Source organism: Ursus arctos, unplaced genomic scaffold, assembly GCF_023065955.2.
Source record: "Ursus arctos isolate Adak ecotype North America unplaced genomic scaffold, UrsArc2.0 scaffold_31, whole genome shotgun sequence".
NCBI lineage: Eukaryota > Metazoa > Chordata > Mammalia > Carnivora > Ursidae > Ursus > Ursus arctos.
This window is the reverse complement of record NW_026622997.1, coordinates 30,328,251-30,354,543: the sequence shown is the minus strand read 5'-3', so window position 1 is coordinate 30,354,543 and position 26,293 is coordinate 30,328,251. Positions and strand designations below refer to the sequence as shown.

Genomic DNA, 26,293 nt, shown 5'->3' with positions numbered 1-26,293 from the left:
AAGGCAACCAAAGAACTCAGAAGCGGATGTTTCCCGTCCTGCAGGAAACTAACTGTCCTGGTCAAAGTGTCATCGCTTCTCTTTCTGAAGGAGTCCCCAAAGAGGCCCTCATGGGTGACTGGGCAGAAGAGAAGTGAGGTCCTTCCCTGGTAGAAGAGGTGGCTATGGCTGGGGGGAAGGGCCCAGCAGGGCTCAGGCTGTAGAGGCCCAGGTGGGGAGTAGAAACCTATAAGCCTGGTCCAAAGATGGGATGTGACTGGGTCTAGAGGCAGCTCTGTAGGAGGCTCTCCTACACCAATGGAACCTCAGAGAATTCATCAGTTTGGTCAGGTGGGGAAGGAGCCTAGCTGCTTTTCTGGGCATCATTCCTCTTCTCTTCCTTTCCTGGTCTTCTAGTCTTCCAGTCTTCTACTTTTGTTTTGACACCAGAGAGGAAGAATTTGGAGAAGGACCCCTGGCTTCACATTTCAAATCCTTTTCTGCTATGGGGTTCAGTGTTTCTACTTGGGGAAGAATCTGACATGGCCCCAGTAATTTTCCAAAATGATAAGAGATCAAAGTTGAGTGGAATTCCCTAGAGATTCTCCTATCTCTGGCCTAGTTCCTGGGTCAAAGATCAGGTCAGATTGAGGCCTAAGAAGAGAGGAGAGGGAGAGCCTGGAGATTGTAGGACAAGCTGGAAGAAAACCAGTCTTTAAGGGTTAGAGGCTCCCCAGGACCCAGGGGAGCAGCAACATCATCATCATCATCAAACATTCCTCCCATTTATTGAATTGTGGAGCAAATCACCTTCCCACCATGCTCTGCTCCCTATGGCTACACCCACTATTGTCATCTTCTGGCTCTTGCCCTGGGGGCACTTTCTAGCAGCATCTCCTCTGATGTTTTTCATCCAGCAGCAGGATTATGTCATCCTCAGTGCCCAGTCTCAAAGGGGAGGTTGACCTTGTTCTCTATTTTATGAGAATGCAGCTTTTTGATCACCTTCCTCTCCTTGCCCAGGAAATGGGAAATGCTGGAAATGCCTCCTTCCCACAAGACAGCCCCTCTGCTCACACCTCCTCTCCCTCTCCTTTGCTCACCCAGGCAGTTGTGTCCGTCGTGTGCCAGGTGGAATCCATCATAGCAGGTGCATCGGTAGTTGCCAGGGATGTTGACACAGTCGTGCACACAACCTGCGTTATCTTCTCGTTCGCACTCATCCACGTCTGTGGGCAAAGAGGATCTGAGGCAGCTGGCCCAACACCATGCCCCCCACTGTCTACCCCTGGGCTCAGCCCTGTGGTTGTTTAAATGTGTGTGTGTGTGTGTGTGTGTGTGTGTGTGTGTGTGTGTGTGTGTGTATACATCTTCTCTGTGTGTGTACGTGTGTTTACATAGTTACTTCCATAGCCTACAAACCATTTTGCATTTTGCTATTTTTATCTAAATTTAAGTCATAGGGGCTCCTGAGTAGCTCAGCTAGTTAAGAGTCCAACTCTTGATTTTGGCTCAGGTCATGATCTCAGGTCGTGAGATCAAGCCCCGCATCAGGCTCCGCTCTGAGCATGCAGCCTGCTTAGGATTCTCTCTCTCCCTCTCACTCTGCCCCTCCCCCACCCCTCTCTCCCTCTCTATAAATAAATAAGTAAATAAATAAATAAAAATAAACTTAAGTCATAAACATTTTCATTATGTCTCCACCCAGTCTTTCTAATTACCACTATACATGTTTGCAGAATATTCCATTATGTTGCTAGATCATAATTTATTCATCCTTTTGCTATTGTCAGAGTCCTTCCATTTATTTTACTATCATAAATAATGCATAAAGAACATCTTCTCCCTAATATTATTTTGTTTCTATGAATTTCCCTTGAATAAGTCCCTAAGAATAAAAGGTCAAAGGATATAAATACCTTTTCTAGGTCAAAGGGTATAAATACCTTTTAAGATTCCTGCAAGGTATGACAAAATCACTTTTTGGTTTATAATGTCACCAAGAATTAATGAGTGTACCTTGTCCAGTAAAGTCTTACCAACACTGAAGGTCATACATTGAAAATAACACCTCAAGCTTGCTTTAATTTTCATTGCTTTAATTATGAGAGGGGAAGAATGTGTTTGTTTATGGTATGAATTTCCCCTGGGGTAAACTGTCTGTTCTCATCGTATGTGGGAATGGTAGAAGGGTCTAAAGATGGAGGTTCCGATGGCAGAGCACCTCAGGCCTTAGTCCCATGATTCTGACCCCCCCCCCACCCAGCCAAGCTGGGAGGCTGTGAACCATTCCCAACCAGAGCCTCAGCTAGCCTCTATGGTGCCCTCCCTGGGAAAACCCCCTTCCCCGAGCCCGCAGGGATTGCAGGCCTTACTGTCATGCGCAGTGTGGCTGAGGGCAGTGGCACTGATTTCCCTCTCAGGGCCCTCCCAGCCTCACCTTTGCAGTGTTTACCATCCCCTGTGTAGCCAGACTTGCAGATGCACTTGTACGACCGTGGGGTGTTCTGGCAGATAGCATCGATGTGGCAGTTGTCGGTCCCCTCCACACATTCGTCCACATCTGGCAGGGGCAGAGGGAGCACGTGAGACCCTCTGCCAGTGCATCCCAAAGGGTGTCTTTTTTTCCCCAAGGGGTGTCTTGAAGGTGGTTCCCCAAGGGCAAAATGCCCTCTCCTCTAAAATAGAGATAGTGACCCCTCCAAGAGCAGGTGCTCTTTCACACCCTTCCGATTTCAGAGTGGGTCAGCTCTGTAATTTCAGGAATTCAGAAAACACCCCCACTCCCCTCAGAAATACTTAATCCATAATGACAGCTAAAATTCCATCATTTGAAGCACTCCTCTTTGATTTAAAAACAAACAAAAACCCTTGGACCAAGTAGCACACTTACCTTGATTAGAAATATTCAACTTAGTGTGAATTAGTTTACCTCTCTTAGGAGCAGGCTTGGTGGGGGGCGGGGGAGAAGAGGCATGGGGACAGTGGCCTCTGGGAAAGTGGCAGGGTCCAGCGGACCTCGGTAATGGAAGGAGGAAGAAAGGGAGAAGACAGGGCACCCGAGAAATCCTTATCTGCCTCACAGTTTTGCTTGAGACCAGGCCTGCTCCCACTTGCCTACCGTGGCGCCAAGAATCTTTAGAGGAAAGAAGTTCCATCTTGGAAGATTTCCCTCGGCCCCTGTGCTGTCAACAGCAGAGGGACCAGGACCGGGCAGGGGCTGGTCCCAGCAACCCAAAGCCTGATCAGTGGGGCCCACGTGGCTCTCCAGCAGACTCTAGCTCGTCTAGCCCACCAGCCTGAATTCTTCCATCTAACCCAAGGTCCTCTTCTCGCTCCTGGCTCTCACTCTGACACGAGGTGCTCCTCACAGAGCTATGCTGAAGGAGGAGGCCACCCAAGATCTAGCAAAAAAAGAGGATGGTTCTGAAAGGACAGGGCAAAGAAAATCATTTATCACCTTTGGGCAGAAGATTCCAACTCCTGCGGCAACGCTACGGTGCGCATAAAGCAGAGCTAAAATATGCAACGTGTTGCATTCAGTTGAAAATGTTTTACGGGGTGTGTTTGTGAAAGGCACTGTGCTGAAGGCTGTGGAGGCCCCGACGTGACTCGGCCCAGCCAGAAGTAAGTAACATGAGGTGTGGTTGAACACCACAGAGACATCAGACAGAAGGTGAGGGGTCCTCAACCCTGGCTACACATCATCAGAGTTAACTCCCCTCGGGGATGCCCAGTGCCATCCCCAGAGGTCCTGGTCAGCGAGCCCACGGTATTTTTCAAAAGCTCCCCCGATGAGTCTACTGTGCAGCCACGCTTGAGAATCCCTGTGAAAAGGAAGTTCAGAGGAGGAAGAGGCTACTTCGCGCTGTGAACTGGGGAATCCACGTGTGAAGGTAGCCACCTGCAAATCAAGAAATGGGATTTGCCATTAAGACAGTGGACTGTAGCGTTGCCTGGCTTTTGTTAAAATGCAGATCCTCAGGCCTTGTCGCCACGCTACAGAATCCAAATCCTTAAGGTGCTTGATAGATTTTTACTGAATGTGAATGAACGAGTGGACCAGTAATCACTCCAATTTATAGACACCCAGGAGTCCTAGCTTGAAACAGTGAATTGTCCTCTGCTTTCATATTTCAAGCAGTACTTTGGGGGCAGGACTGAGGTTTCCTGGGACAAAGAAGAGAACTGAAATTTGGAAGAGTGCCCCCCAAACATCCTGCCTCAGATCTTCTGGGCTTCCATTCAGCTCTGTACTCTACTTCCAACTCTCTCCGACCCCTCTGCAGCACCCCCACACCCGGTGAGCGCAGCTGCTGTCACTCACACTTACTCTCCGCCTCACTCAGGCTCTGCAGAAACGGTGTCTGCCTGCTGGCCCATCCGGGGAACTCATCCCCATGTGGAAGAACAGAGAAGGGGGGCATGAAGACTAGTTCATTAGAGAGGGCAGGAAGGATAGTAGAGAGTAGAGAGTAAGAGGCTGTGTGGAGTTAGTAGGTCCAACTGTTGGAGAATATATGGTACAAAGAAATGTATTCTCATAAAAAGAGCCTAAGCTCTGAAACCAGTCCGTTCCAGATTCAATCCAGCTCTACCTCTCTAGGGAGGCTTTTCTGATTCTCTTATTTCTTCCTCTTTAAAATGGGGTTTATTCCTCCTCGTGAGAGTCTGTGAACAGTTAATGAGACAATCTCTGTAAAGTTCCTAATAAAATATCTGGAAAATGGTAGGTTCCTGATGTACAGAAGCTGGTTCAGACAACAGATGCTCTAGGACTGTGCTGTCTATGATGGTAGCCATGAAGCACATAATTAATTCAAAATTCAGTCGCTCAGTTGCACTAGGCCGAGTGCTCAATGACCACATGTGGCTAATGGCCACCACTAATGGATAGCATTTCCAACATTACAGGAAGTTCTATTGGAGCACTACTCTCAGAGACAGTAAGGGATACTCCTAGGCCTGGGTGGACCAAAAAACTTCCTGAGCAGTGGGATCCAGGTTGAGTTTTGGAGACTGGATAAGCATTTGACCATCAGGAAATTTCAAGTATGGCTAAACACATGAAGAAAGACAAGGCACCCAGAGGTCCAAGTCCTTATTCTCTGTCCCCACATTTATACGTGCCCTTGTGAGTCTTCAAGGCTGTCATGGGGCATTGGACAATCCCAGTGACAAATGGTCATTCTGTCCATCCTGCTTCGAGCCCTCTTCTGTCTCTCACCATCCCTTCCCCAGCAGCCAGCAGGGCAATTTGGAAATCCATCGGGAAGCCCTTCCTCTAGGGCCATCTCAGAGGGACTGCCTGTCTCCGAATCACTGGGTGCTTTGCTGGAGTCTGCACCGGGCTATCTGGGTTCTAAGCTCTTTGCTTTGCCTCCAGTTCAGTGCTTACTAGGACCAGAGTGCCCCTGATGCTGATGGCAGCAAACCCAGGCTTCCCGGCAGAGCCTGTAGAAGCTTCCAGCAGCTGGGCTCTTCCCACCATCCTACCCACTCCCTCATCACCCTGCTCACAGTGCTTATCCCTCTCCAGCCAAGAGTCTCTGCCCAGGAAGACTTTTTCTCTTACCTCCTCTCTCTACAACGTCTAAGCATCCTGCCCCGTCCAAGCATTCACACACATCTCGTTCTTCGCTATTGAGATGCAGTCCTCTCTTTTCTAGCCACACTGTTCCCAGCTTCCCAAATCTGGCTCAAAATTGTCTTCCCCAAAGCTCTTCCTGATAAGCCCCCTTCCTAAAGAGTTCCTGGTCCTAGGGGACTCAGCCTGCCTCCGCTCACTTGCTGCCATTGCTGAATTGCTCTGCTAATGCCGTCAGGCCCTCTTGTGCGGCATGTTTAGCTTCCCTCACTTGGTTGGTCACATTGAGGACAGGATCCTTCAACCATTTGAATGGAATCTTGAAACAGTTCAGGCCTAAAGCAGAGCTCTGAGGGACGCCTGGTGGCTCAGTCGGTTGGGTGCCCAATTCTTGGTTTCAGCTCTGGTCGTGATCTCAGGGTCGTGAGATTGAGCACCGCGTCAGGCTCTGTGCTGGGTATGGAGCCTGCTTGAGATTCTCTCTCTCCCTTTTCCTCTGCCCTACCCCCTCTAAAAACAAACAAACAAACAAACAAACAAAACGGAGCTCTGAAATAGGGCCCCCCATTATATCCAGTGTCTCCTCCTTTTGCCAGTTCATTCTTTCAGAGCACCCTTCCACCACATCTCTCCACCCACGATTTGTCCGTGCAGGGATCCCTTCGATACCCATAGGCATATAGTCTCATCATAGCTCTCAGGGAGCATGTATTTACTACTGGCCTGAGAAACAAGTTGACGCTAGTTGGACATGGATTGGTCTAGACCCGTGGTTCTCAACCCTGGCTGCACACTGGGATTCCCTGGGGGCCTTTTAAAAAATGTGGATGTCTAGGCACTCTCCTGCATGAGCTGCATCAGGATCTCCAGGGTGAGGCTGGGCTGGGCTGCTGTCTGTCTTCCTTTCCCATCTCAGATAATGTGAATAGACCATTTGCTCGAGGTGGGAAGATACTGGGGGCACCAAGATGACAGAATGTTTGAGAAAAGGGATTCTGGAGTGATACTGTGTCAGTGCAGATGCCAGCCCCACCCATGTCTGTGTGGTCCTGGGCCAGCCTCTGAAGTCACCTGCTCCCTTCTCTGTAAATGTGTCTCATAATAATAGCACCTCCTCACGGGGCTATCATGAGCATCAGATGAGTTAATACCTGTGAAGTACTTAGCACTGCAGCGCAGGCATATAGTAAGTGCTCAAAAAGCTCTGCTATTTTTATTCCTTCTCTCTAACTTTCTCCCCAGTATCATTTCTGAACCCCCTCTCTGCTCCTCCTTCCTCTTACCAAAGCCCCATTTCAGGCCTGGTGTAGGGACGTGCAGCACCAGGAGAACATGTGATGGTACAGGGAACATTGGGGAGACACACCCCTGAAGGTACGTTCTCCAACGTCTACTGCATCCATGCTGGGAACTGTCCAAAGAGGAGGATGAAGTGGGTGAGGGGCCAGTTGGGAACCAAAAAGCTGCCCCCCACGATCCCTCGTGAGGGCTATCCTTTTGTGCCTTTACCCCACCCCAGGTAATGGGGCTGGATCAGAAGCTGAACTGGGGGAGAGTGGTAGCTGCAGAGATACCCCAGATGAGTCAAGACCTCCGTGCCTCACCCTCTCCTGGCATGAATGCATGGGTCTAACTGCCGCAGCTTTCCCAACGCCACCTGACATTTCTGCTGGCTTTGCTTCCGCAGCTAGCAGAACACTCCGTAAACTCTGCTCAGTGTAGGGAGGGGAGGAGGGGGGGATGTGGGGGTGGCGTTTAGAGGGTGAGAGGGCAGACCAGACCAGAAAGGGTGGAGTATTTGACCATGGGCAGTCCTAGATTCCCTCTGAGGATGGGGAAGTATACCCCAAAAGGGAAGCAGGAGGACCCCCAAGGAAACACTTCCATCTGCTTCAAAATTTTGCCCAGGTCCAGCTGAGGAATAACAACAAATAGAAATGAGCAGAATGCAGGCTGCAGATAAGCAGACACCCCTGGGGAGAGTCCACCCGCCCCTTTACATTACCACAGTAGTTACCCTACCACTCACAACGGCAGGTTTGCTGGGCCCAGTGAGGAGGTCCAAAGCAGCCGGCCTGGTGTCTTAATAGGCCCACATGACTGTGACGTCCTTCCTGCCCAAGCCGGGTTAGCCCCGGATGACTGGGCTGAGTGCAGGCTCTCTGATTGCCTGACCAATCACTGTCTTGTGATGCCTCTTACACGATGCCTTGTACCATTATTTAACTTCTGGTTCACGTGCAGTATCTTCCTCCTGAAACCTCCCTGAGGCCATGGCTTCTGGATCTTTGAAATCCACATGGCAGCTGGGAACTGATCATATGCATTTGGCTGTTCAACAAAGAGTTACCAAGCATTTGCGACATGCCAAACACTGTGCTAGGAGCGGGGCATCCAGCAATGAATAAGACAGACGGATATACTAAAGGCATTTAGTAAATATTTGTAAAACAGATGGGTGGGTGGACGGATGGATAGATGGATGGGTTGGTGGGTGAGTAGATGAGGTCCATATTTGTGTCATCTTCCTAGTTCTATGTTACCACAAGGAAAAAGCTTTTTATTTTCCTGTGACCCCACAGTTGTTCTAGGTGGGGGGCAGTCCTAGGAAATTTAGTCTTAAATTAAGGGTAAGGGGATAGGAAACTCAGAGAAAGTAAGAGACCCACTTAAATGCATCCATTTGGTGATGAAGAGGCCGGAAGAGACTGGGACCAATGAATCCAAGGTAGGATTCACAGGGATCCGATAGGACTCATAGGCTCTCAGGGTCTTCAGCTATTATCTGGAGCTGCTCAGGCATCTCTTTGGAACATGCTTGTCCAGTAGGTGCCCCCCAGCCCAGTGCTAAGTAGCACATGACGATGGGGCACCAGGGTCCACCTGAGAGCACCATACCATTGCTGCTCCTGGTCAGTTCTCTTATCCTTTTCTCCATGTTGCCTCCCACATGTAAGTAACACCAAAGTAGAACCAGCCTGGGCTTCGGCCATGACACCCTGACCTGTATATGTGTGCCTGTGCTCTCCCTCTAGATCAAAAGGGCAAGTAGGCAAACTGGCAGAGCCTGGCTTCCCCGCTTGGGCTTCTCAGGCTATCTTCCCAACTTGGAACCGGGCTGAGAGTCTGTGACCTCAGCTGGAGCCTGGGCCCATCCTTGGCCTGGCCAAAGCATAGGCAGGGGTAAGGAAGGCCTGGAGAGAGTCTAGGAAACCACACAAATGACCCCAACGAGAGGAGACAGAGCACTTCCTTCCTTTTTAAAAAAGGACCCTTCCTCTTATATGAGCTGAGCCTGCTTGACTGAAGAGCAAGGAAAAGCAGCTGGTGCTCAGTGCCCAGAGGAGAGTAGGGCTGAACCTGAGAGCTGTGTCACCCGTTAAGAGGCCATGATGAGTGTCTCTAAATCCTACCACCTTATCCCTAAACCAGCTCCTTGTTCATTTAAAGGTACCCCAAATGGACAAGAATTTTCTCCTTTTCAATGTGGACGGAATCAACCCTGAGTCAGAGGCCTTTAGAGTATGAGTAGGTAGGGAATCCTTGGCTAGGGAGGAAAGAACAGAACGCTGGAGAGAGAGGGACAGGGAGGCAGGCAGTAGGCCAAGGCAGGTTCCAGCTTCATGATTATCCGTCTTATCTCTTTACACGGATGGAGAAAATGACAGCATGAACAATGACGGTGTTAGATGGTGCATAATTCTGTGTACGGAGCTTTCACCCAGGCTTTTTCACATGGGCCTCAAATGGTCCTGTCTCTCACCACGTAGATGGGGAACAAGCCCAGAGAGGGCAAGCACAAACAGCTTGTGCAGGGTGAGACCCCAGGTCTTCTGACTCCCAGTCCAGTGCTTGCTCACTGCTCACTATCGTCCAGAAACACCCGGGGGAGGAATCCCTGCCTTACTCATTGTCGTGCCTCCCCCGACCCCAACTCAGCATGGAGTTCAGGCACGAAGCAAGCTGGGCTATGTCTGATACATAACCATGGAAATGCCTGGAACTGACATTTGGATGTTCCTGGTCAGAGAGCCACAGCAAGCCTGCGGATGCTCTGAGGCTTTGGGCGTGGGGGTGGCTGGAAAGAGGGCAGGGCCGAGTGGCAGGCAGGGCAAGAGGGCAGTGCAACATGGTGGGCGCAGACAGAGCTGAAAGGGGGACGGGGTGGGCAGCTCGGCAGTGGGCAGGTGTCTCCAACTTGGATTCACTATGCTGGGCCAAGCAGCTGGTTAGAAACAAAAACAAACACCAGGGATACAGGTTCCTGCTGTTAACAGCTTCAAACCGCCAGAGGAAAACTCCAAATAAATATAATTAGAAACTTGTAAAAACGTCCTCTCTGTAAACTTGCTCCCCAGGGTCTATCCTTTAAGCTCCCCCTTTCTTCCAGCCCCCCCCCCCATGTCCACATACCCTGACACTCCGCCCTCACCCAGGGATTCCTTAGATCTCTTTCCTTATTCTGGATCTTCCCTCCAGCCCGGCAGCTCCTGCCCAGGTCTCTCCTTAGCTTGGCGCCATCAGGGACCAGATGTGGACAGCCCCTGGCCTGGGGCTCCGAAATCCAAACTCCACAGCTCTCTCTAGGGCTATGGGTACAGCTGCAAGGAAACCATAGGTAAGAGTGAGGGTCACAGTGCCCTATTTAGGGGTCATCTCTTTGCCTCTGGGGCCCAACCCTGTAGCAACTACAAAACAGTACCTTGGTCTGAAAGGGGGAGATGTTTCGGCTGGAGAATACAGAGGGCCAGTCTGGGAGCTGAGAACATACGGTGCAGGACCAGGGACTGCGGCCTCGGGGCCCTGCCCAGATAGTATTCAGTTCCCAGAACAACCATTACAGCTCCACCTCCCAAAGTTGTTGGATACACACACCAGCACAGAAACACACACTTCTTTTGTAGGGGCTCTTAACAAGGGGAAAGACTACTTAAGGACACAGAACAACTGGGTACTTGGGGCCCCAGGAAACTGGGGTGTGAGAAGAAAGGAGGAGTAGCCAAGTGACAGACGGGGGCAGGGAGCAGTAGAGGCGGGACCAGGGAGAAGAGGGCCTGAGTGTCAGGCAGGAAGGCCCAAGGAGGCCTGGGGGCAGGACCGAGGCTTGCTACAGTGTCTTCTGCCTTCTAGCAGGAAGGATTTCAATGAGATGTGCAGAATCTCAGAGCTGAAAGGGACCCTCCTGATACTCTAGTCCATTTTACAAGCGAGGAAGGGAATTTCAATGATTTCCTCAAAGGCCCCAATCCTCAGGCTGTGTGCTACCAACCCACTGGCACGAGACGCCCCAGCACATGCCATTTGGAGCTGGCAGTATGCGGGCATGGGAGGAGAGTGGCCAGTCTGGAGACAGAGGGGCCAGTGGGGGGAGGGGAGGATCTGTGTCCCCTCTTAGCCCAGCTGCCTATCTCCTCTACCCCTCAGATATCCCTGAGTTAGCTGTTGTATCACTTCTCCCCCCAAGGCCCAGCCGGCCCTCTGTTTCCAGACTCCTGTCTTATAACTGAGCCTGAAGAAGCTGTCCCCAGGTCTGGGCCTCTTGCGGGCACTGCCAGCCTCAGAGCCGCTCTGCAGTTTCCAGCCCTGACAGGGACTCTTTCTTGTAAGTGGTCATGTGCTAGGGGTACGGGACGTCAAGGGAGGCCCACACCCTGACACGCGGGGACCAGAGCCGGGGGCAGGGACTGGGGTGAGTTCAGGCAGCAAGCCCCTCCACCTCCATCTTTGCAAGAGGGTCTGAAACCATCCATTCCCTTCCCCCACCCTCAATCCGAGGCACTGGACCAAGCCATTCCACTTCTTGACTTCTCCAATGAAAACAAAATGCACATTGCCCTGCTTCCTTTTTCCTCTCACCGGAGCACTGCGCTCGCACACACGCACGGGTGGATACACACACACACACACACACACACACACACACCCTGAATCATGCACACGCACGCACGCTCGCACGCCCCAGTGAATGCACACCTCGCATTCCCAAATTCACACCCAGGGCCGGCTCCTTTTACAACAGGTCCCGGCCACTCGCATCTCAAACCGGTTCTCATGCTCTCAGATTCCTGAAGGTTTCAGAAAACAATCTCATTTAGGGGTGGCTGATAACTTTCTTCTTTCTCTGCCTGTGGAATTCTGGCCTCGGTGTCTTCTGCTCCCCTTTCTCTCATCCCACTCTGCAGAGACTCAGGAGATGAGGGGTAAGAAGTGGAGAAGTGCTCCCCTGGCCCCAGGCTTTCCTCACCTCCCCAGGGGACATGTCACTGAGAGAAGAGAGGTCAAAGGGATTCCTGAGGAATTTCTAAGCAGTCCACCCCTCTTCTCCACCCTTCTGGAAAAATGGAGGGTGGGGGGAGACAGGCTTAGAAGCGACTGATTGAAGACCAGAATCCAAGAGTGGGAACTGACTCTCTCTCTCTCTGTCTCCCCAGTGTGGCCTGGATGGGGCACGGGCAATAGCCGGCTGCCCACGGGGCCACCCTCACCCGCTGACATGGTTATGGTTTTCATTTCATATTTTGGAGGGAGGGGCTAGGAGGAACAGTCCCCTCACTGTAAGAGCTGGCCACAGGAGCCCAGGGAAGCGGGAGGAGAGGAAATAGCCACATTAAAGAGGAAGAGGGGTGGGGGAAAGAAAGAGAGAGACACACATACACCCAGACAGAGACCCGGAGAGACGCGCGGAGACAGAGAGACACTGTTTGCCACCAGATGAAAGCTCTCAGTCCCAGGGATGGTGTTACTTGGAAATTCTAAATACACGACTTTATCGGCATTTTATCCCTAATGAGAAGAGAAAACAACCAGGTAAACTAAACGGCCAGGCTGGCTCTCCCTGAGCCCGCCCTGGGGACAAGTTTTCCCCGGGAGGCCAGGAGACCTTTTCATTCAGCTGTAACCTGAGCCCTAAGCAAGGATTAGGTCTTTTTAACCACTGCTGCACACCCCCCCCCCAAGAAAAAGCAAAGCAAATTAATGCTTTTAAGTTAACAATTATCTTGGTTATCCAGTCTGTCTACTTTAAAATATACAGACAGGCACTTGAAAAACACTCAAAACCATGTACCCTCATGCTCACTCACTCCCAGTCACACGAGCTTACCCCCCACTCATCCACACACAGTTCTCAAAGACACAAAAATGTACGAATCCAAGTCACAAGAGACACAGACACCCAGCTACATCACCTGTGGGTGATGGCGGTGAACATCTCTCATACACACACACACACTCACCTGCACACTCAGGGCTCCCTTCCTTGTCCCTCCTGGCTCCCTATCCCCCTTTCCACTTTGGTTCTTGGGGGGGGGGGGGCGGGTGGATGGAATCTCTGGAGAAAAGGCACTGAAGTATAGTAACTGTAATATATATATGCTATACCCAGAGGTATAATAACTGCATAAGATATTTGCCAAGAGTCTTTGTAATTTAAAGAGACCCACTAGAGCTTCATTTAAAAGCATATGGCATTGAAGGCACACCTGCTGGCCCTGGTGATATCCAGGAGATATGTCTGGGAGCAAGGGATGTCCACAGCACTCCATCTAGGGGTAAAGCTGCCCTATCTGGTCAGTACTTGTCTTTCCCAGGGCACTGGCCTGCAGATTTGGGTCCAGAGACATCCCTCTAACCCAACAGACCTGTCATTAGGCAATCTCTGGCTGACCACGTTAATATAGTTCCTGAACAGCAGTGTCAAAGGTAGCTGAAATGACAGGCTTCGATTCTATGCCGGGCTAGACTCACGGATCCGAAGGAAGGAAGGTACAGAGCTGACTGCGGTCCAGTCAGAGCGAGTGTGGCCTGAACAAAGTAGTGAACAAAACTATGAGGATGTAAGTTTCTTGAGGGCAGAGCCCTCCAATCTAGCTGCATTCCCCACCCACAGCAGCACCCAGCAGGGTGTCTGATGAAAGAGGGAGCCCCAGAGCACCTTGGAGGGGTTATGAGTCCTTCAATCCCTGAAGGATAAGCTGATCTCCCCTGGCACCTGTCCCTTCTAGGAGTCTCCATCAGCCCTAGGAACTCCCCTGAATATACTGTTTGCTCCCCCCTTTACCCCCAGCCCCCCACTCTCACTAGGCCACTACAGACACTGGCTCCAACTTGAAAGAGGCCCTTATCTTGTCTCTAGATTACTGAATGAAATCTGTTCCTTCCTTCAGACTAAACTCCCTAGCTAATTCCATGTTATGAGTAAGTCAGCACACACTACAAAAGCCAGCTTTGTTTATGAAAACACAAGCAAATCCACAGTGGGAGAGGGGCTGCTCCCAGGCTGGGGGTGGCAGTGGTAGTGGGCTGTCTGGAACCAGGACTGGAGAAGAGTCACTTTGGGGTTGGAAGGGGGTGGGGGTGGGGTCTGGTATGTGACAGCTGCGGATCTCCAGTACTTGGGTTCTGTTAAAGGACAGGTTGGAGGAAGAAGGAGGTAGTTGAAGAGGCAGCGTTTGGGAGAAGAGACTGGCGTTGATATAACACCTTAATTTTACCAGAGTGGGAGCCCATCCAGCACACAAGTGCAGCTTAAGAGCGAGTCACTCAGGCTCCAGGACACAGCGACCTGACTGCCAGAGACTCAGGATTCCCCAACTCCCAAGTTCAACTTTCCCTTCTGGCTCAGCCACTTCCACACCCCAGCTTGGCTTCAGGAGCCCCTGGGACAATAGGCAGAATCATATCCTCAGCAAAGCCTTGCCAGGAGGAATTTTCTTTTTGTCCATATAAATCTCTTCCTGGGTGAGGACATGATGGGGGAAGGGTGCAGCAAGAGGCCAAGGGGGAGGGGAGGCTGTCCCCAAGAGAACTGTAGCCCACCAGCCTGCTTTCTGCCAGGAAAGCCTTGGGACTGGCCAGGCAATGAGTCTGGGGTCAGGGATGGGGGCTGGAGGGCCTCCCTGTCTCTCTTTAATTCCTAGAGGGATCTGTCAGAGCTCCCTGGCCTGGAATTTTACTTTGTTATTTTAATGCAATTCTGACCTGGATTTAAATGGAATTGGAAACCCGAGGCCTTAATAAATAAATATTATGATAAGAAATGAAAGCCATGCAAGACGAAAGAGATTTCCCCCCAAAGAGGCAGAAAGCGACATTCTTGCTGGGAGCCAGTCAGAAATTTTCTTCTCTTCTTCAGCCCCCTACCATCCAGTGAGAGCCGAGCTGGTCTTTCCAGAAAAGATCCTATTTTTCTTTAACATTTTTCTACTGATAAGACAACAACTTGGAAATTTTGTCTGACTTTGCATGAGGGTTGGGGGTGAGGGGAAGAAATACATGGCGTGGCTGAAAAGTTTCATTCTCTCAGTCTCTCCAGGCCACAGCTTAAGTTTCTGGCAATGTCTGAGAGAAGAAAAGATTCTCTCTCCTACTCTTGGAGGACAAGAAGTCTTTCGAAGATGCTGGGGTGGCAATGAAGTCGGGCAGAATTCTGAGGTGCGTGGCGACTTCTGCCCAGGGCCCCCCAAACTTCTCACTCCTCCGTGTCCCTCCTGGCTCTTCCAGCCTTTCGCCCGGGACGCAGCGCCCAGAGGTCAGGTCCCCCAGCCGGAGTGCGGGTGCACGGTGCTGGGTTCTGACAGCGGCACGCTTCCCAGCACCTGCCCGGCCCCTCGGAAATCGCGCCCCCGCCCTCGGGCCCCGCAGCCCCGGCAGCCCCGCCGCCGCGCGCCCCTCCTTCCTTACCTTGCGCGGCTTTGCTGTGCTGGGCAGCGCGGGCGTGGACCAGCAGGACGAGCAGGCAGAGCCCGGGCACGCGCCCCGAGCCCATGGCTGGAGCCACCGGCGGCCGGGCGGCCGGGGCCGGTCTCGCAGCCCCGGGAGGGCGGAAGCCGGCCGGGCCCCCGCGCGCCAGAGGGGGGAGGGGAGGGGGCGCCCCGCCGGGGCCGGGCCGGGGGCTGCGGGCGCGGGGCGCGGACCGCGGCGCCCTCGGCGGGAGGCTCCCGATGCTGCCGGCTTCTCCCGGCCCGACGCCGGGGAGAGCGAGGCGTAGAGCGCGAGGAGGCTGGGGGCGCCCGGCGCCAATGACGGAGGGGAACCCCCGCCTTCTCTGAACCGGGCTCTGCTAGCGGCGGCGGCGGCGGCGGGGCTGCTCCGTATAATCCCACCCAATTCCCAGCTTCGCCCGGAGAGAGCTGCAGCCGGAGAGCGCGCAGAGCCCGAGCGAGGGACCTGAGAAAGGGGAGGGGAAACGCAGCGCCAGAAACACGCCCTTTCTGCCTCTCTTTCTTCCTCTCTCGCTCCTTCTCCGTCTCTCAGGCTCCGTCTCTTTTTCTTCGCCTTTCTCCTCCTCCTCCTCCTCTTTCTCCTCCTCTCCTCGCTCCTTTTCGTTTTCTTCCTCCTCCCCCTCCTCCTACACCACCTCCTTTTTCGTGCCCTTTTTTCTTTCAAATGGGGCCTCGGCGCGGCAGCCGCTCCCCCTGCGCGCCCGGGCGCGGCGGCCCCCTCCCCAGGCTGCCGGGCCGCTGCCTGCAGGAATTTACAATCCGGCGCTGGGGGAGCGGGTCCGGTCTCCATGGAGACGGCTTCCCCGGGAGCAGGGAGGTCAGGCGCAGACCGTGCACAATCAATGGATCAATGCAAGCCCCGCTCGGCTCCAGACCAAACAGCACCGGGCTCCGGCTCTTTCTCTCTCCCCGCGGAAAGAGTGGGGGAGCTAGGGTGCGCCCAGGCGCTCGCACGAGATGAGGGCCGTGCGACGCAGGTTTGCACGCACACCTACACCAAGAGACAAAGAGAGCCCGAGGTGTCGGGTAGGCTGGGGTGGACGTGATCGCACGGATACTCTGGCACGCCCGCCCGGTACAGCCCCACACGCGAGACACAGCCACGTAGGACCTCGAAAAACCGAGAGGGGCTCCGACTTCGGACTGAGGGACGCCCACCAACTCTAACCTCCACCCCCCACCCCCACCCCGTCGGGTCTCAGTGCTCCTTCCTAGTGCTGACTCCACTTTAATTGAGGACCAAGAAGAAAGTAACCTTCCCCCAGCTCAAACTGCCACCTCCAGGGCAGACTCCCTTGCGGTTAAGGCCTTGGAGGTAGCCCACCGAGTCACCCTGCCCATATAGAGGTGGGCTCACGTATAAAACACTCTCATGCACTCAGCACAGAGGCAAAAGATAACCCACAAGAATATGCTTATGTGTGTAAATATAGACACAAAGATCTGCACAACACACTTCTCCAAACCTACCCTCACAGTCTCAAGATGTGGTCCCAACCAGTCCATTCTGAGCTCTTCATATCTCCAACTGACTGGCAGCCGAGGAAAGAGAAACAATATTTGCAGAAAATAGGGGCAAAAGATATAAAAAGAGCAGTGTCTCTGAACCATGGACACTGTCTCCTGTGTGGATTTACAGCTCGGCATCTTCTCTCCTTTCATCCTAGAGGAAAGACCCCTTGAAAAGGTGGTGAGGGCTTTCCTGGAGTGTGGACCTGAGTCAGCCCAAGACCATGCCAGGTTCTAGGCAGTTACTTATGCTTCAGAGCTAATTTTCTTCAGGGAAGAGGCAATTGGGATCTAGACTAACCTCACAAAGTCCTCAGGGTACCCGGGAGGAAGGGAAATGACCAGAGTCATCCTGAAAGTAACTCTGTTCTTAGACAACCTTAACACTGGCAGCCCACATCAGTTAGGTGACAGTGTGAGTCAAAGGTCTCCTGAGCTCCCAGGGAGAAGAATTGAGCCCTTTCTTCCCTAGGGATTGAGTAGAAGAGTAGGAGGATGGAAATAGTCTCAAGCGTTTGGGCGTTTTGTCCTGGCTGTATCCTGGGACGAACATTGCCTTTGGGCAAGTCACATCTCAATGAGCCTCAGTGTTATCTAGAAAACAAGAGGATGGATTAGCTCCTTGGTGGAAAGGAGACAGGAGACAGTGCCCTTAGGAAGCCTGGGGGAGGAGGTTTTGAGAACCCCTGCTTGGCATGAGAGATGATGGTAGGGATGGAAGCACACAGATTACAGGAATGGTGTGGAGGCCACAAAAGGTTGGGTCAAGTGATCTCCCAGGTCCCTTCCAGCTCTGTCACTCTAGGACTCCCTCCCTCCTTCATTCCACTGGCAAACCCCTCCCTCTTGAAGCTGCTTTGCCTGCTGCCACCAATTACGTATAGGGCTGGGGGACAAGTGCAAACTTGCCATCCTTTCTGCCCCAAACAAGAGAGTGGTTAAAAAAAGAAGAAGAATTGGAGGTTGCCAGATGGTGCCTGATCTACATGGGGACACAGGTAGAGAGCTGAGGAGCCCCTCCAAGTCAGGGGAGGGAGATTGCACCGTGCCTTGCTTTGTCTCTGCCTTGCCTTGGACACTCCTGTGAGCTGCTCTAGGTCCCTAGGGAGGAGGTCTCTGGCTCACCCTCTAAACCACAGGCGAGATGGGCATGAAGGATTCTGTAGAGGCAGATTAATAGGTCACCTTAGACCTTGTCTCTAGTTCAGTGTGATTTCCTGGTTCCCTGAGCGTGGACATTGCCCCCCTTAATTGCTAAGTCTCTGGGAGGCTCAGGGACTTTTACTCTAGTTTCCTTTTTTCCTCATTTTGCCAGATTTTTCTCCACTCCTCTAGGACTGGGGGCGCTTCTTTCACATCTGGGCATGAGAAGCAGTTCTCTGCTCTGCTCCCCCCCCCCCCCGCCCCATCCAGTCTGGTCCCAGAAGCAAGGCTTCTGTCACTAGGCACTGTGAACTGGGGGGCTGGTCCCACGGCCCTCTGCCCTGTCCGCTTCTGCAGGGACTCACAACTGGGTAGTGACACAGGAAGGTGACAAGGGAGAAATCATGAGATGGTGCTTCCAAGTGGTATTACAAAAGCAGCAGCAAATGCCATACCCTCACGGGCAGGAGCAAAATGTCCCTGGATTCTCCGGACCTCCCATACTCTCTCGGGCCACAGTTTGCTTTCCAGCTTCACTCTCCTTCGGGGTTGCTTCTTACATTCATTTCCTTCTAATTTCCCCCTGCAAATATCTAGGGAGAGAACTGGGCTGGGGACCCAGCCAGATCCTGCTTAGGAATACCTCTGCCAGGGCCCCATCACACTCAGAGACTTCCCCTCCCCAGCCAAGTCTCCTTCCATGAGCCTTTGTTTTTTCTCTCGGCTCCTCAGCTTCCCCATCTGTGAAATGGGTCCAGTGACCCTCCTCGACAGGCAGCCTAGTCTAATGGAGAACATGTACATGTCAGAATGAGACTTTGCCAAGGACAATGTCAGGCTCTCTCATTTTCCAGCCATCTACCTGTTTCTGCTGAATTATTTCACTTCTCTGAGCCTCAGCTTCCTTGTCTACATCACAGGTATGGTCACACGACCTCAGAGGTGGGCATGCATCACTGCCTAACTACAAGGGCTCCAGAGTAAAAGAAACCCTGCGGTTCAAATCTCAGCTCTGTGGGGGCGCCTGGGTGGCTCAGTCACTTAAGCATCCAACTCTGATTTTGGCTCAGGTCACAATCTTAGGGTTGTGAGATCAAGCCCTGCATTGGGCTCTGCGCTGGGCATGGAGCCTGCTTAAGATTCTCTCTCTCCCTCTTCCTGTGCCCCCACCCCTGCTTGCATTCCCTCTCTCTCTCCCTCTCTCAAAAAAAAAAAAAAAAAAAAAGGCAAATGTCAACTCTGTTAACTTTCTAGCTATGTGACTTCAAGTAAGTTATTGAATCTCAGTGAGCTTCAGTTTTCTCTTCCAACAAAGGGAATAAAAACACCCACCTTCAAATGTTAATTAAATGAAATGATGAATGGAAACCCCTGGGCACATAGTAGGCATTCTGTAGGCAGTGGCTACTGCTATTCTTCTGACTACTTCTCAGAAGGAACAAAAGCCACAGTGTTTGATAGTAAAGGTATAGTAGTGCCTGGGAAGAAGCATTCTTGTCGCTGGCCACACTTTGATGCTGCTGGGTGTGAGTACAACCAACTGGGTTCAATTCTCACCACCCCCAATAGGTTCTGTCTGTCACATGTCTTTTTTTTCTTTTTAAAGATTTTATTTATTTATTTGAGGGAGAGAGAACACGAGCCGGGGGAGGGGGGACAGAGGAAGAGGGAGAAGCAGACTCCTTGCTGAGCAGGGAGCCCCATGAGGAGCCCAATCCCAGGACCCCAGGATCATGACTTGAGATGAAGGCAGACGTTTAACCGACTGAGCCATCTAGGCGTCCCCTGTCACATGTTCTTACTGAGAAGTTTCCAGAAAGGCCATGCAATCCAACACACTGCACTCATCAGCAGCACTTTCAAGTTGGAGAGTAGAAGGAAACTCACCTGCTGGGTAGGGTATCTCCAGAATCCCTCTGTGTGAAGAAGACCCAGACACTCAGACAAATTAGAGCTCGTAGCTACCATTTACTGAGTGCTTTCTATGTGTGCCAGGCACTGTAACAGGCATTCCACCACAAGCCTATCAGGCAAGAGCCATTATGCCCATTTTGTTGATGGGAAAACTGAGGCTCAAGTAGGTCAGACTGCCCAGATGACCGACTAAGAAGGGACAAAACCAGGACTTGGGCCCAGACTTGACTCTGAAGCTTGTGTACCTCCTCCATTCTCTATGCTGCCTCCTCTGAATCCATAGAAACCTAACACATTCTGGCCACTGTTATAGTTTAATCATTTGGGGCAGGCTGAGGGTCACAGACCAGCCCCTTCACATATAAGAGGAAATAGGGCAGTAATCTTGCTCTGGAGGATCATGTAGGAGTACAACTTCAAAAGGCTTTAGCCATCAGGGCTTCTGGGTGGTGCGGTCGGTTAAGCATCTGACTCTTGGTTTGATCTCAGGGTCATGAGATCAAGCCCCACATCTAGCTCTGTGCTCCGTGTGGAGTCTGCTTAAGACTCTCTCTCTCTCTCTCTCTCTCTCTCTCTCCCTCTCTCTCTCTCAAGTAGATAAAGAAATCTTTTTAAAAGGGGGGGGCGGGGCACCTGGGTGGCACAGCGGTTAAGCGGCTGCCTTCGGCTCAGGGCGTGATCCCAGCGTTATGGGATCGAGCCCCACATCAGGCTCCTCCGCTGGGAGCCTGCTTCTTCCTCTCCCACTCCCCCTGCTTGTGTTCTCTCTCTCGCTGGCTGTCTCTATCTCTGTCAAATAAATAAATAAAATCTTTAAAAAAGGGGGGGGCTTTAGGCATCATATTTGTCTGATGAGAGGTCACATGACTTGCCCAAGGTCACACAAATTTAAGAGGCAAAGCTAAAAGCAGAATCCATGTCTCCCCTGACTTCTGACTTGGATCAGCGCTCCTAAGCCTGTATCCTCAGAGCTGCCAGTCCCACCTCTTTCAGTTCTTGCTCTTCCTTTTCCTAACGATTTGATTAGTCATGAATCCTTCCATCAGGTGGAATATGGGACTTATCGCATACCTTCTCCCCAATACACGCTTTCCTAGGCCCTTTAAGTCCTGCAAAAGAAATAGAAAATGTGATTCCCTACTCAAAGAGATATATCGACATTAGTGCATATGGTTCCAGACCCCTCCGCATCACAAGGCAAATCCCCTGAATGCTGGATCTCACCAGGAAGGCAAGATCTGTATATGCAAAACAGAGTATGCATATTCCAAATGCAGCATCAAGCAATCTGGGTAAAGTGCCACGGAAAGTCTGCAAACAGAAGTTGGTCATCCAAGAAGAATTCATGGATGAGGAGAGATTTGAGGTGAAACTTTTTTTTTTTTAAGATTTTATTTATTTGACACAGAGACAGCCAGTGAGAGAGACAGCCAGTGAGAGGGAGACAAGCAGGGGGAGTGGGAGAGGAAGAAGCAGGCTCCCAGCAGAGGAGCCCGATGTGGGGCTCGATCCCAGAACGCCAGGATCATGCCCTGAGCCGAAGGGAGACGCTTAACGACTGAGCCACCCAGGTGCCCCATGAATCTTGATGACACTTAGAAAGAAATCGATGGACAAGATAGAAATAGAAACAAAAATCAGTGATTGAGAGAGAAAAAAGAGAATGCTCAGAACAACAACCACTGAAGAAATGGAAGAAAAGAGGGAGGAGGAGATTATACCAGGTCAGCAGACATGTTGACCCTGGTCAGTCCTTGTGTCCCACCTGTCTGGGATGGCTGAGGAGCCATTTGGCCATATAGGCAGAGGATTGGAAGTAATGCTCTCCAGAGTCTGTTCCAGCTCTGAGATTCTAGCACTAACTTGCTCCAAGGCCCTTAGTCTTACCTTTATAAGAGAGGTCTACTGGCAACCCTGCTAAGACTTGGGTGGGGAGTGGGGTTAGCCCAGTCCAAGCTGCCCACACCTGTTCTGGTCTCTCCTCTGGCCACTTGGGTGGCCTCCTTGGCCCCTCATCCCAGTGTCCTCCCAGCCCTTCCTCCCTGCCCACCCCCACACCTGAGTCACTTTGCCACCTGCTTCCTTCCCACCTGCTCCCTGGCTGCTTCCATGGAAGAAACAAACATACCCAGCCTGCCAGTTGGCATCGACACCAATGTGTGGTTCCAGACCCCTCCACATCACAAGGCAAGTCTCCAAACGGCCCTGAGTTTGTGCTCTGTCCCTTTCTACTCAGCTGCTCTTCCAAACTTTGGTTTCTCCTCTGCCAGCCTCAGCCCCCTGACTTCTCCCAGCAGTACCCTCAACTCCTGTTTCATGGAGAAGCCAGAAGCCATCTGGCATGAACATCCTATCCCCCACCCCCCTCTCCTTCTACCACTAGGGGAGGGGACCCTCCTTTTGGCCAAGGCCAATCCTGCATACATGTTCAATGACCCTATCTTGTCTTGGCCCTACAGTGAGCTGGAGCTGTCAGTTATCCCCTCCCTCTCCTGAATCCCTCACCTCCGCTCCTTCTCCTACAAACACAGTACAACCTACAGCATCCTACAAACTTCCCCAGATCCTGCTGCCTCTGTCCTTCCAGGCTCCTGAACTTCTAGGAGGAGCACGCCCGCTCTCCATCTCCACTTTGCTGCTTCCCTTAACCCCTTACCCTAGTTCAGTCTGGCTCAGGGCTCCTCTGACATACATCTGCTGGGGCTCCAGTGACTTCCACATCTCCATGTCTGGGGCTGCCTGCCAGTCCTTATCTAGCCTGACCTCCCTGCGTCATCAGAAGCCTCTGAACATTTTTCTTCCCCTTCTTGGAGCCCTTTCTTTTCCCAGATCCCCTGCTGGCTGCTCTCCCCACACTGGCCTCTTAAGTGTTTCTAGTTTGGATTTTCTCAATTCTCACATTATGTGACTTCCCTAGGGACTCTCACCCAGGGACAGCAAGGGTGGTGAAAAGAATATCGGCTTTGTGCTCAGACAGTTCTAAGTTCAAAGCCCAGCCCATCAGTGGGTGAGTTTGACCACGTTTCTTCATGTCTCTGAGTTTCAACTTCCTCATCCAGCAAACGAGAAGGATGAAATTCTGACCTTGCAGGTTGCTGGAGGGTTACTGCTGATAAGTCTCACGGACGTCCCAGCACAAAGTAGGTGGACAGTTTGCTCCACACTGCAGGGCCCTATGGCTCCAGCTACCACCAGTGTGCTGAAGACTCCCAGATCTATATCCCTAACCCCTACTTTTCTTCTAGCTTTTATGCTATGTGTCCATTGTTCAGATCTCTATCTCTAGCTCCTTCCTCTCTTTTCTGTCTAGTCCTGTATTTCTGCCTACTTATAGCTTTTTCCAATGGCATTTTTCAAGACCTCAAGCTGAATCGACACCCAGCCAAACTCATAGTTCCTCTAACACTCTCCCCTGAGCTGTCCTCTTCCTGTGACCTCACCTTGGGGTTAATGGCCCCATAACCCACTCAGCAGCCCCAGTTGGATTTCTGCAGGACTGGAAGGACTCTTTCTTTCTCCCCATCTAATAGACCACCAGATCCTGTGAAACCTCCCTCAAATCCATCCCTCCTGTCAACCCCCATTGCCCCTGCCTCCGTTCAGACACTCACTGTGTCTCCTGTGGACCATTACCTGACAGAGGTAAGTTCCAGACCTCTAATATGGCATACAGGGCCGTCTGTGCCAGTCCTGGACCCTTCTCTCCAATGACACCTTGTGTTTGTCTTCTGATGTCACCATCACTGTACCCAGACCACACCATGCCTGGCATATGCCATGTTCTTGCCAGCTGGAAAGCCAAACTACCCTTCAAGATCCAGCTTAAATGTGTCTTGTGGCAGGCCCAGAGCTCAGTGGTCCTTGTGATGGCCCTGGCCATGCTATACTGTAACGGCCTGTTTCCCTTCACTGGTCTTCCAAACCTTCGAGACCCATATTGGTCACCATTGTATCCCCAGCCCTGAGCACATAGTTGTGCTCAAGGCATTTTGAATGAATGAAAGAATGAAGGAATAGTGAGCTCATGGGAATCCCCAGGAGATTCAAGGGAATCCCAAGGAGCATCTCTTGACCTGTCTCTGCCTCCCGCCAACCTGAGAATGCTTTGGGTTCCTGAAAGGACTGGTGGCAGCAGAGGGTTAAACGGAGGGGCAGTATGGAGACTCCAAGATGGAGAAAAACCACAGAGATGCAGGGGGCCTAGGAGGTGACTCTGGCCAGAGATTCTCAGATTCTGGAAGACAAAGAAGCAGAACTGGAACCTTACAAGCCAGAGCTCAAGATCTCCCCAAAGGCCAGGAGCCAAGGTGGATGGGGCCGGGTCCACAGGCAGCTTCTATTTCGGGGAAGCAGGCTCAGGAGGCAGCTTTGAACTGCTCCATCAAAGATCTTTCCCACCAATGCTTAAAATCCCATCGTAAGAGGATCACTCCTGTGAGCTATACCTCGTATTCTTTGGGTCCTAAATACAAATATCCCTATGAGACAGCATAATAAGATTAAGCCTTTGCCAGTTAAATCTTTAGTTATCAGTGGAAACCTTAACAAAGGTGTGGCAGGGGAGGGGCTATGGGGAGGCTCCTAATGACCTTCCTAACTTTGCCGAGGGCAGGCTCAGCTTTGCTGCTCCTGAACTGTTTCCCTGTGGCTGTCCTCCCCCAAAGCCCCACTGGGCTCCCTCCCCAGAGAAAAAGTTGGGGAGAGAGGGGGACCCCTCCACCTAACAGTGTAATTCCTCTGGGTACCTTGGATCAAAGAAAGGATGGGCGGAGGTACTGGGGCAAAGTTCAAGGTATTCATGAACCAATTCATAAAGTGAGTGGCTATTTTAAAAAACTCAGTTCTCCAATAGCTTCTATTGTATTTTCTGAGAAAGGCTCCCATAGGACTGAGAATCCTGTTAGAAGCTGAAAACTTGCAGCAAGGAAGGGGTCAGAATGTTCACCATCTGTGTGCTTATGCTGAGTGTTGATATCCGTACAGAAGTTTGCCTCCCTTGTTTGGCAAGAGGCTCTCCCTTCAAGCCACCTCTCTTCCTCTGAGCTGTCCTAGGCATCATGCTGAGCTGGGTTGGCAAAGCTAAGGGGCATCACAGCCAGGTTGTTATTCCTCGGTGTCTCACTCAGGTCCTGCAAAATGATCAGTCTGTGGGAGGCTGAAGTGCGCTGGTGGAGAGCAAGCCTTGGCCTGGACTCAGGAACGCTCCTCCCCTTGATCAGCCTAAAGCTACTGAGGATCGAGAGAAACTCATTCTAGTCCTCTTCTGCATTACCCGCCCCTCCTGGCCGTGGTCTAATCCCGTTGAGATTGAGAAATTGCGTTGCTCCTCCGTGGAGACCCAAGCTGTAATGCCACCCTTCGCCAGTAGGTGCCGCCATCTAACATACCATCCTCCAGCCCTTGGCAAACGCCTGAAAACGACTGGACTCAAGGAGTCCAGTGCCTCAAACAACTTTGTAAATGGTGAAGTCAAGATGTGGAATTAATTGTATGTGTGCTTCTTTATAACCATAGGTTCGATTTTTAATGAGTTTGACATTCTTTGTGCACTTACTATGTGCCAGGAACTTAAAGGATATGGGAACTCAAAGATGACATAATTTCTGCTTTCAAGTTCATAATTAGGTAGGAGAGAGAAATTTGCATCTAAATAATTAGAATATAAGGCAGAACATGGTAAATGCCCAAATACAAAGGTGCCAACATAAAATTCTAATGAGGGCACAAAGAAGACAGATTAATTCCAGCTGGAAGCTTGGGGACGCCCCAGAGGGGACGGTTTAAAGATGACTTCAAAGAATACATAGAATTCCCATATGTGGAGTTGCATGAAGAGGGCAAGGGCTTTCCAGGTGATGGAAATAAGGTGAGCAAGGACTTGGAGGGGGGAAGGTCTCCAGGGAATTAATAATGTAGCTCAACTTGAGACAAGTATTGAAGGGGACAAGTATTAAGACCCGTAAGGTGGGTCAGACGATGAAGAGTTGATTTCCACATGATGCTAAGTGGTTGTGCCTGGGTCTGGAACCCCTGATGGATACTTTAAAGCAAGGCAGCAGCGTGGCCGGCTCACATCATGAATTGGTTTTATATACTCTGGGCTTTATGTACTCGGCAGAATTTCTTCAATGTTTAGAGAGTTTATTTCATCACGGTTGCAGAAAGAGAACTGGGGGCGGGGAGGGGCGGAGAGACACACAAAAAAAGTAAGAGGGAGGGAAAGAATGGATAGAAGGAAAAGAAAGATGAAGAAGGAGAAAGAGAAGGAAGCAGCTGGGGAGGAGGCAACGCAGAGGAGGCTCTGCTCAGGGCTGCGCTCAGGGAGCTGTTTGGGCTTTTCCAGGCCAGTGGCCTCTGGCTCCAGGCCCTGGCCGACCACAGAGGACAATGTGAGGCGGGTTTGTTTGGTGATGTGTTTTCTACTGGCCCTGTTTGTTTG

General features: G+C 51.6%; 2 protein-coding genes across 4 annotated transcripts in view; one reads left to right on the top strand and one right to left on the bottom strand.

Moving 5' to 3' along the window:
* Positions 1-15,345, bottom strand: part of SCUBE3 (signal peptide, CUB domain and EGF like domain containing 3) — a 36,891-nt gene extending 21,546 nt beyond the window's left edge. For all 3 annotated transcript variants that reach the window (XM_057304805.1, XM_026482714.4, XM_057304806.1), the window contains exons 1-3: positions 15,248-15,345; positions 2,420-2,542; positions 1,083-1,208 (exon numbers count right to left, since the gene is read on the bottom strand). In XM_057304805.1, coding sequence (XP_057160788.1) covers positions 1,083-1,208; positions 2,420-2,542; positions 15,248-15,332 — 334 coding nt within the window. In that variant the 5' untranslated portion in view covers positions 15,333-15,345. The remainder of the gene's footprint in view (positions 1-1,082; positions 1,209-2,419; positions 2,543-15,247) is intronic.
* TCP11 (t-complex 11) overlaps positions 1-26,293 on the top strand; it is a 136,696-nt gene that overhangs the window by 26,667 nt on the left and 83,736 nt on the right. The window contains exons 3-5 of the mRNA XM_057304807.1: positions 10,046-10,184; positions 11,031-11,168; positions 14,871-14,998. Of these exons, the coding sequence (XP_057160790.1) occupies positions 14,976-14,998 (23 nt within the window). The 5' untranslated portion in view covers positions 10,046-10,184; positions 11,031-11,168; positions 14,871-14,975. The remainder of the gene's footprint in view (positions 1-10,045; positions 10,185-11,030; positions 11,169-14,870; positions 14,999-26,293) is intronic.